The sequence below is a fragment of the Agrilus planipennis genome, unplaced genomic scaffold (assembly GCF_000699045.2).
Source record: "Agrilus planipennis isolate EAB-ADULT unplaced genomic scaffold, Apla_2.0 scaffold108, whole genome shotgun sequence".
Classification (NCBI taxonomy): domain Eukaryota; kingdom Metazoa; phylum Arthropoda; class Insecta; order Coleoptera; family Buprestidae; genus Agrilus; species Agrilus planipennis.
This window is the reverse complement of record NW_020439204.1, coordinates 97,601-108,324: the sequence shown is the minus strand read 5'-3', so window position 1 is coordinate 108,324 and position 10,724 is coordinate 97,601. Positions and strand designations below refer to the sequence as shown.

The window sequence follows — 10,724 nt, the reverse complement described above, 5'->3', positions numbered from 1 at the left end:
AATGTGGGATGTTAAGGGCGATGAGTTTGGAGATAAGGCTTTCGTGCCAGACCCGGTCGAAGGCTTGCTGGACGTCAAGAAGTAGCATGGAGGTGTGACGCCGCTTGTTAAGGTTGTCGGAAATGTATTCAGATATGCGAAGAAGTTGGTGGCTGGTGCCGTGATGCCTGCGGAAACCGTGTTGAAAATCGGGGAGAAGGTTGTTTTGCTCCACGTGGTCTAAGAGCCGAATGCGAAGGATTGATTCAACTACTTTGCTCCACGAACTCAACAGGCTGGTGGGCCTGTAGCTTGAGGGAGAGCTGAGGGGCTTCCTTTTTTGGGGAGACAGATGACAGTGGCTTCTTTCCATATCAAAGGAAAATAGTGGAACCGCATGATGGCGTTTGTGATTTTGCACATTGCGGTTATGTGCTTTGGTGGCTGGACTTTAATTCTGTCAGCACCAGGGCCTTTCTCTTTTTCGAGATCGGATGTTGAGGAAGATTTAACGCGGGGACGTGTGTGTGAAGTCGCAAACAGTGGAGATGAAGTTTTAAAAAATGGCTTTGATTTGCTCGTAAACTTCGGTAAAAACCACAGGGCTGGGTAGTGGACAGCACTGGAGGCAGAGAGGGTCTGCGAAGATTGCAGCTTTTTCCTCATCTGAAGTGTACAGGGCGTCATTTTGTTTTAATAATGGTTAGCTCTGTTTCGGAGAGAACAGATCACGTTTCAAGTGCTTTTAGGGTGTATTTCTGCATGAGCGATGTATTCGTCAAACGAGGCGCTGCGGAATTCCATGAGGCGAGTTTTCTCTGGAGGGCGGTGCGGTGCGGAGATTGCGGTGTTTTTGCCACATGTGGCGGGTTCTGTTTTTCCTCTTAAGGAGGGCAAAAATTCTGCGGGATGGATTTTGCCTTTGGTGGGCGTGGTGCGGGAAGTAGCGGAGAGCTCGATTGCGCTGGCAATCTCGTTTGAAAGGAGATTCACAGCTTCGTCATGTTCCGCTATTGTGCGAATTGGAGTGAAGATGTTTCGAGGGTGTAACGAAGGTGTAACCAGTCTAGTGAAGTGGTTGAGTTTGGGGGGTTGTTGATTGGGCGGCCCACATCTATTAAGGCAGAAAGTGGTCCGAGCATAGTGCGTCAAGGACGATAGGATCGGCGGAAAGTGTCATTTTTTGTGACAAAAATGTCAAGGATGTCAGGGAATTGATTATGGGGGGCAGGGAGGAACGTGGGATCAGGGGGTTCTTCAACTGTGAATTGAAGTCAATTCCCATTTTTCTATATCATATTCTTTAGAAATTTACGTTCCTACCTGAAACAAGTAGAGTCTCCTTTGGACTTCTAAGTAAACTATTTTGTAGTCGTTTCGTCAACTAGTGCGGTTGATATCCTCAGTGGTAGTGCTGCGTTAATAACGTGAACGTAGTGTAAAGTTCGTGGGTTTAACAAAATTAACTTTTAAGACTGATAACGACAAAATTATTTATTTACAGTAATTATTAATATATCACTATTCAGTGGCGAATCGATAAGCCGTTCACACACACGTGTGTTCGATCGCACACAAACACACTCGTGCACGCTACAGTAGATTATATCTCAAAGTCTCGACAGCGACTGGGCCCCCTTCGAGATATAATCTACGTTCACGTTGTCAACGCTGCACTACCACTGAGGATGTCAGCCGCAATAGCTGACGAAACGTCTGGACAGAATAGTTCACTTAGACCACGGCCCTATAGCCCGAATCTTCATTCTACTATGGATTCCGGCCGTGTAAGCCTTTGTTCTTATATTGTTTCACAGTAGATAAAAGGAACAGTTTCGACGTAAGTTATTGGAAATGAAAATAGAGATCTTTAATAAGTGAGAAAAAGGACAGAAAAGAAGTAAAAGTTAGAAAGCGAAATTCCAGAAATATACATGACAGAATTAGATATAGAAGATAAAATTATACATAAAAAGACAAATAGATTCGGAAAACAGAAAAGTATAGGTACAATAAATTAGATGTGGAATATAAAAATACAAAATTTACAGAAGCACAAAATATATAAGACTGACATATAAGACGAAATCGGAAACTTTTTTGCAAACTAGTGTAAAATAGTCAAACTGTTATTAATAAATAAACATATTTAATATTTAATTCTCAAGTAATAAAAACGGGATATTCTGCTATTTACCTTTATATATATTTTATTTTATAGAACGGTATCTAGGTAGCTAGGTATGACAACTTGACAAGAATTATCATTACTGCATTCCTTAACAATTTTTTTTAACAAATATTATTACCAGAATTACTACGTGCATTATCAAACAAAACAAATTATTCAACTTAAAATTAATAATAACTTAATTATAGCATTTAATATTTTATGTTTATGAGATGTTTTTACAATACATTTTGTTGTTGAACAACAACCAAATCTAATTTTATATTTGTCACAGTGAATTATTTTGCGTTGTTTTTCTGTATAACTTAATGATTTTATCATATTTTTTAATTGGTTCATTATTATCTGCTGTCTGAGTATTAATGCATATAAAAATTAAAATTTAAAATAAACAGTGATACCTATGCGAAAAAGTTAAATATAGAAACATGTTCTAATTTTTGTTTACAAGAAATAAAGTCATTACGTTTCCTTTTATATACCTACCTCCATACCAAACAACGAACAAAAATAAATACCTACTGATGACCCCTTCTTTTCTATTTTTAACTTCATATAAAAATTCGTTTTAATCTCAGAATGTTTTCAAAAAATAAAATCTATTTAGATATTTAACGCGAAAAAAACAATTTTCGCTATTTAATGTACGCATTACAGAATTATGCATGCTTATTCGAATTTTTGTGCAGTTTTTCCAATTAGCTAACATACCAGCTGAGAATTCTTCTTCTCATTGTTCACTGGCTTGACTGGCTATTTTCCTATTTTCTTACGCCTGCAAGATTTAAAATATTAAGCAGATCAGGCGCATACTCGTTCCAAATTCCAAAATACATGGCAAATACGTCAATTGTCAAGGTGACCTTGTGCTTAGTTGGAAATCTGTTATCCCTCCTATCAGTCAGTGTGTATTGGCATGGCATCGTCGTGTGATGTAAATCGTGTCTTAAATTAAGCTTTTTTGTATCTTATAGCTACAGTATAGTAAGTTAAGTTAAGCAGAGTAGGTAACCGTTGTCAGTCAAATTTTGTGCTATAGTTAAAGACTTCACGATCATCACGAAAGAGTTTCTATAAAGATACCGAACGTTCCAAAATGGCAACTCAAAAGTCCGATCAAGAAAAAAGAAAACAGATCAGCGTCAGGCACATTGCCGAGGTTGAAGACGTTTCGGCTATTAAAAAAAACTTCAACCGGCATGTTCACTACACTCTTGTTAAAGATAGGAATGTTGCCACCCCTAGAGACTATTACTTTGCCCTTGCCCATACTGTCAGAGATCATCTTGTGTACCGGTGGATAAGAACCCAACAATATTACTACGAAAAAGATCCAAAGGTAGGTATGAACGAAAGCGAATATTTGGGAGATATTAAAAATAAATCTAAAAACTGAAAATTTTTTAATAGAAAAAGTAGTTTTCCAAAAGATATCTAATTATTAAAAACCAATAAACAGGTGCGAAACTTTTGTTTGGTTTTATATTGAATGTTTGAAGAACGAAAGTCAAATTAAAGATAAAATAGAAATAAATAAGAATCTAATTGCATGACAGAGTGCATGGAGACATATTTTTTATTTCTGTTCTTTCGATGTATTTTTTTTAATGCAATCCATTCTTTGCTAATGGACAATTCGTTGTCTTGTCGGTAACTTGTATTAATGTAGGTGCTATGTTATTCTATTAAAAAATACAAAATTATAACGATTAATAATGATACATTAAAAATAATAAATGTTTTTTTAAAGTTTTCCTTATAGGTAATATGTATCTTTACTTTTCGAAGTGATAGGTAATAATTTCCTACTTACAGTCCGTTTACTCTGATACAATCGTTTTTGAGTCAACAAAGTTTTTAATAGTCTATTGGAATAGAAATGCCAAAAGGAATTAACAAAATTATGTGTTAAAATCAACTTTGTAGGGTAAGGTTGCCCAAGTCGTATCACGGCCCAAGTCGTACCCTGCCAATATCTTGTGATAATTGTAAATTGCGCCATTTAGTACCGTCAACCTGAGCTATTCAGTCGAGCGAGCAAACGTTAAGAAGTGGATGGCCAGTCGGCTTTGTAATAAAAAATAATTAAAAAGTAAGTTAAATACACGGTTTTCAGTAAGAATTTGTACTTATCGTAAGCTTTGTATAGCAAAAATGTGATGGTTGGCTTTTTTCTTTCTTAACATCTTGCATGCTCAAACGGTAGAATTTTTTAGATTATGTAGGTGGTTTAGCCCCACTGCTTAAGTGGTACCTGTGCAAAATTCCTTACTCGTACGGGTACGACTGAGGTATTGAGAAATTTGTTTAATAATTTACTCAACCTTTTATCAGGTAATAAATATGGTCAAAACAAAAAAAGGAGTCAATAAAATTAAAAAATAGAAAGAAAGCAAATGAAACATGAATGAAGAATAAAAAAAAAAGCTAAAGAATCGTGGTTATGCCAATTATGTAAGAAAGATCGTGAAGAAAACATGATCCAGTGTATGAAATGCAAAGGTTGGATGTATGACCAATGTGGCAATGATAGCAAAATAAAAAAATATATTTGTGATGTCTGTCTTTAATCTTAATAATTTTCTAAGCGTTACTTTGTTTTTTAAGAATATTAATTTTATTTTCTGTGTTGTTGATTTAGCAATTACGTTTGGTTTAGTAACTGGTAACCAAAGAAAAATATATAATCTCAGACCGAATTGTTTGTATGATTACCAATTATTAAGTATTTTTCTATATTTTTCCAAATACATTATTCTGTGTTCAATAAAGTCGATTTTGTAGGTACGACTAAAGCTATAGGTGGTACGAATTAGACGACTAGGTGTCTTAATTGAACCGAACGTATATTTTNTCTTACCTACAAGCAAAAAAGTAAATGAAATTTTTGAAATTGTTATTCTGAAACAGACTTATGAAAAATACCTTCTAAAAAGTATTTAAATACAAATAAGTAAAATACTCTTAGTTCATAGAGTACAAATAAAAATACTTGGTTTTGTGTAGGTAGGCATTTAAATACAAAAATACAAATATTTTTAAATTGTTTTTAAGTATACAAACTTAACTATATCAATGTTTTTTAAAAATAATTTGCACATAAATAATGGGTAAATTTAGAAAAAAAACATATTTATTTGAATAATAACTTATTAAGTAAATATTTTTAAAAAATATCATAAAAAGTAAAAAATAGGTCCCTAAAGTTCTTAAATACAAATACAAATAATTAAGTTGTTATTTTGGTTCGGAAAATATTATTATAACAACAATTTGTACATGATCTTATATTCTGTTGAGTTGAGTTGTTTATTAATTGTTTACAGATAAAATAATTATCACATTTACTTAAAAAAGTATTTGCAGAATCAAACAAAATAAAGACAAAATTGTATTTAGGTACAAATAATAATTAATTTCGTGGAAAAGTACCTATTTCAAGTGCAGTTAGAAATACTCTAACAGTAATTGTATAGTGCACAGTATTTTAAATATTTTTACTCAAATACTTGAAAACCAAATAGCTACATACTTTGGAATTATGGAAGTTCTATTATAAATTGGGTACTCTTATTATAAAAACAATAACGTGAAGTAAAATAAATTGATGTTCTTGCATATACTTAATGCCTACTACTGTTCGTTTCAAGAAGTTGGAGATATGCCCCTTCCCTTTATTAGGATGCGCCGTAGCATAATTCCAAATTCAATCATATTTGTCTGCGGAGCTCATTTCTCCACCGATCACCCAGCGAGAACTAGACAAAAGTGTACAGTACCATTTGCAAAATTATTTAAACTGCCTCGTTAAAATTTAAGAATATGCTTTATTTAAAAGCGTATTTAGCAAAAATAATAACAAGTGAATTAACTTAACGTTCTACACACCTATAAAACTTTTGCTTTGTCTTCTATTGTTAACTTATATACATTTTTGTTTTAAGAAATTGCTAAACATTTTCGTCGAGTAGTGTACAGTTCTAGCCGATCTCCTAAGACCGCCTATAAAGAGCTCTGTTCGTTCAAGCTTGTTCTAACTATTTCTGTCTTGCTCACGCTTAGTGTGTATTCTTTTTATCTTCGCGCAGATTTCTTCAAGGTCACAATTCTAACAAATTGAAATAGACTGTAGCTACATATTTTTGGTACTAAGTAATTCAGGCGCATGCTCGATCCAAATCATGACATGCACGTCAGTTGACATGTTGGCAAGGTGACCTTGTTCTTGGTAGCAAATCTGTTATTCCTCCTATCAGTCAGTGTGTTTTGGCGTGGCATCGTCGTGTGGTGTAAATCGTGTCTTAATCTTAACTTTTGTGTCTTATAGCTATAGTGTAGTAAGTTAAGTTAAGCAGAGTAGGTAACCGTTGTCGGCCAAATTTTGTGCCACATTATAAGACCTCACGATCATCACGGAACAATTTCTGTAAAGATACCGAACGTTTCAAAATTGCAACACAAAAGTCTGATTAAGAAATAAGAAAACAGATCAGTGTCAGGCACATTGCCGAGGTTGAAGACGTTTCGGCAATTAAAAAAACCTTCAACCGGCATGTCCACTACACTCTTGTTAAAGATAAGAATGTTGCCACCCCTAGAGACTATTATTTTGCACTTGCCCATACTGTCAGAGATCATCTTGTGTACCGGTGAATAAGAACCCAACAATATTACGATGTAAAAGATACAAAGGTATTAATCAAAAATGTTCTATTAAAGTTGAATGTAATCTATCGACAGGACTGTTTGATTGCGGATGATTCGAAGAACAAAAATGAACTCTTATTTTACAGTATGTAATTTTAGCAAATCTGAAATAACTGCGTTTTGAATTAAGTACCATTATTAACAACAATCTGTTTAGGAACACCATGATGGGTGAAAAAATTTATTTGACAATCAACAATTTGAATACAAGCTAAACTAAACTAAATCAGTGGATATGCTTGCGCTTATTTGGAGAAGGAATTAATTATAGTTAAGAATTTTGATTTTTTCTAACATAGCGTGTCCATGTGAATTATTTCAAATCGTTTTGCTGCTGTTGGAGAAACGTTCATTTGAATTTTAACGGGATTTCTTTCATATTTACTTTGTTGACAAATATCGTAATCATTTATATTGGTTTGAATTCATTTCTTCATATTCGGCCAACAGTATAGGGTTTTGATTTTGTGTTCCGTCTCCGATACCGCGATGGTTAGTTTTACTTTTGTGATAATTTCGGATAATTTCTTGTACGTCTTTTTATTATTAATGTCAGTTAATTTGTATTTACATTTTTAAAATTTTTAGGAGGGTTATTTAAAGTATTTCCTAACTGTTTCGCAGAATGGTTCATAAATTTCCGGGTTTTCAAAATATAGGTGATACTGAACTTTAGGTAGGATAAAACCTTTTATAAAGCTTATGATATCATTATCAAAGTTATTTTCGGAAATTTGGATATGTATTCGTTGTTTATCTTCGAATAGCCTTGTTACTGACGGATTTGCGGGACCATATAGAACTCGACTAATTATTACCTAATTTTGATCATGATTTACTGGCGTATCTGCAATTGGTATACTAACGACAGGGTCTTGTCCACTATTTGAGTGCACGGTTTCATTTTCATCTTGTAAATTTTGGTTGTCATTATTTTCCTGAACACCTTCTATACTATTTTATATTGTTTATTGTTCCACGTATTGAAAGATATTAATTGCCTCTTTTGTATGAATTTTTATACGGGAAGGCGCATCAGCATTTGAATGTAATTTGCTATTTTGTATTTTATATCATAATCATACTCTTCTAATTTTATTCGTCATCTTGGTAATTTAAAATTTGGATCTTTGAGTGAAAACAACCATTGAAGAGGCTTATAGTCAGTAATAATATTAAACTTTTTATCAGATAATTATGGTCTGAAATATTTCGTGGCCCAAACTATAGCGAGAAGTTCCTTTTCGATTGTACCTACTATATTTTTGTTCCGAATCGTCGATCACTATCAATAGGTCCCTGTGATAGAACGGCATCTAAAGCAACTATGCTTGCATCTGTGGTCAAACTAAAAGGTTTAAAAAAGTCGGGGTACTGTAGAGTTGGTTTATTGGCTAACAAATGTTTCGAAATAGTTATACTACGCACACGCTGAAATGTTGTGGGGGCATTCTTTAAACTGAAAGGCATGCGCAACATTTCCCAGTGACCGTTTTCAGTTGTAAACGCGGTTTTTAGTATATCATCCTCGTGCATCTTAATTTGACGAAACTCGCTTGCCAAATCTAATGTTGAAAAGTATTGGCATTTCCCTAATTTGTCCAAAATGTCTGTAATATTAGGCAGCGGATATTTATCATCGATAGTTTTCTCATTGGGACTACCCAAATAGGAGATGAGCAGGACGAAGTACTAGGCCGAATAATATTTTGGAAGTTTTTTGAAGGGAAAGGTATTGGATACAATTGGTAAAGATTGAATGTTGTTTTAGATATTAATGGTATCGATATTTTTATGGTAATCAAATAGTTTTTTAATTGAATTTTTAATTTACAATTCTGTAATAATTTTGAAGCGTTTTCCTTTGAAATAAGGAATATTAGTTCTCTATCTTGTAATTTTTGTGAAATTATTTGAATTTCCTTTAACAGGTCGTTATCATCGATAAGACCCGGTGGTATCATATTAATCTTTGTAAAGAGAAGGTAATTTTTATAGTGTTGCCCAAATTCAGTCTTGGTCTTGCAGTCTTGGTCTTGTTCTTGCGTTTTTGCAAGACCAAGACCAAGAACAAGACCGCGTATTTTTAGCAAGACCAAGACCAAGACTGACCGTGCAAGACTTGAGCAAGAACAAGACATAGCCTGCAAGACTCTTGCGTCTTGCAGCTAGGACTTAGCGCTATTTCACTGAGTAGTTAGGTGTAACAGTTCGGTGTATAGGTAGGTACGCTTAGGAATTCTATGAGACGCAAAAAACTGTATCAAAGAATATGAAAAACTGGACCTATGCGCATTACGACTAATACCATAAACATAGCGAATAAAAAAATTATTAAAATCAAACTGAGTGCATGCATAGTTATGTTTTAACCATCGGCACTTTGATAATGCGGCATCAAAGGTTTTGTACTTACTTCTCAAAGAAATTTGCCGCTTTTCGGAAGTACATGGTTATGATACACGCGCCGGCGGCTTCTTTTGAAATCTAAAACAATCGTTGCCGCCACGCCGAAATCATAACATTTGACACTATTTGATTGCCGCCATAGGGTGTAGGTATACTCATGCAAAATAATTTCGAATTTTTTTACACGCTTTATATTATTGTTTGATTTGCGGCGGCATCCTTATCATAGAGCCGGCACGTGGCGAGGCGGCGCGGTAGAAAGCAAGGATCATAAATGTTTATTAAGAAACAGTTACTTCCATGGAAAACGACATATAGGTCAGTTGATTTTTCGAATTTCTTATCAAATCTTCAGTTATTTATTAATCTGCTTGATCTTTACTATGGCTATATTCATTCAAGCTCACAATGTTCCAATTCTAATACGTTTTTCTAGGATTTAAAGTAAACTTTAATAAATAGTAATAGACTAATAGGTAATTGCAAGACTTGCAAGACTCTTGCTGCAAGACCAAGACCAAGACCAAGACTGGGAGCGCAAGACCAAGACCAAGACCAAGACCAGGTGTATTGGCGCAAGACCAAGACCAAGACTGGCTAAGTCTCGTCTTGTTCTTGCGTTTGGGCAACACTAAATTTTTAATATCAAGAACATCATGATTTATTTCCTGAACTATTTCTGAAATAATCATCGCTAAATTTAAAATCTCCAAATGTAAAGCATTTCTTTCGATTTTGTTTGAAGCATTATTTAACTTATTTGCTAGTCCCTCAAAGTTGTGATTGATAATTTTTTTATTTAAGGAAAGTGTTGCAAGTGTTTTATTGAAATCCCTTATAGAGTCTTTGGCTATGTGAATTGATTCGTTAACAAATGATAATGCTTTTTTATTTGATTCTTGGAGATCCGTTAAAATTTTGTTAATTCGTGAATCTTCATCAGCATCCATGGTTCCAAATAACGCGTGGAGACCATTACCAAAGATATTTATTAAGCCACGCTTACGACGAGTCGACACGAACTGAGATTTAATGAGTCCTAGATTTTTGCCCAATTGTTTTAATTCCGTTTTGAGTAAAAGCGAATGCGTATAGTAATTTTGAAGAGTACTACTTTTTAGTTGGTTTTCTAGTAACTGAAGCTTATTAATGAATACGGAAACCCTATCACAATTGTTAAAAGCAGGATGGATATCTTTAATTACTACCAAGGTCCAAAAGGAAGTGATCTCTAAGTTTACCAAGAGGTTGTGCATGGGGGCCGGTTTTCTCTTGACGGGTGGTAATTTTTATTAGTTGTTCCTCGCATGTTATCAGGGTAAGTAATTTGTAAAAAAATTAATTTGCTTTACTTTTCTTATTTGTTCAAAATTTACTGTTTGTATTGGGAATTTAGACTTTATGGTATTACTTTTTATTTTGTAGCACCTGTCGTTTA

At 34.1% G+C, this 10,724-nt stretch overlaps 1 protein-coding gene across 4 annotated transcripts in view; it reads left to right on the top strand.

Annotated features, from left to right (window-relative positions):
• The first annotated feature begins 3,085 nt into the window (after positions 1-3,085).
• LOC108736572 (glycogen phosphorylase-like) overlaps positions 3,086-10,724 on the top strand; it is a 25,811-nt gene continuing 18,172 nt past the window's right edge. The window contains exon 1 of one of the 4 annotated variants that reach the window (XM_025978100.1): positions 3,086-3,509. In XM_025978100.1, coding sequence (XP_025833885.1) covers positions 3,267-3,509 — 243 coding nt within the window. In that variant the 5' untranslated portion in view covers positions 3,086-3,266. Of the gene's footprint in view, positions 3,510-4,180; positions 4,263-6,448; positions 6,863-10,144; positions 10,605-10,724 lie in introns of those variants that run through there. The other 3 variants (XM_025978103.1, XM_025978102.1, XM_025978101.1) reach the window with 3 other exon arrangements.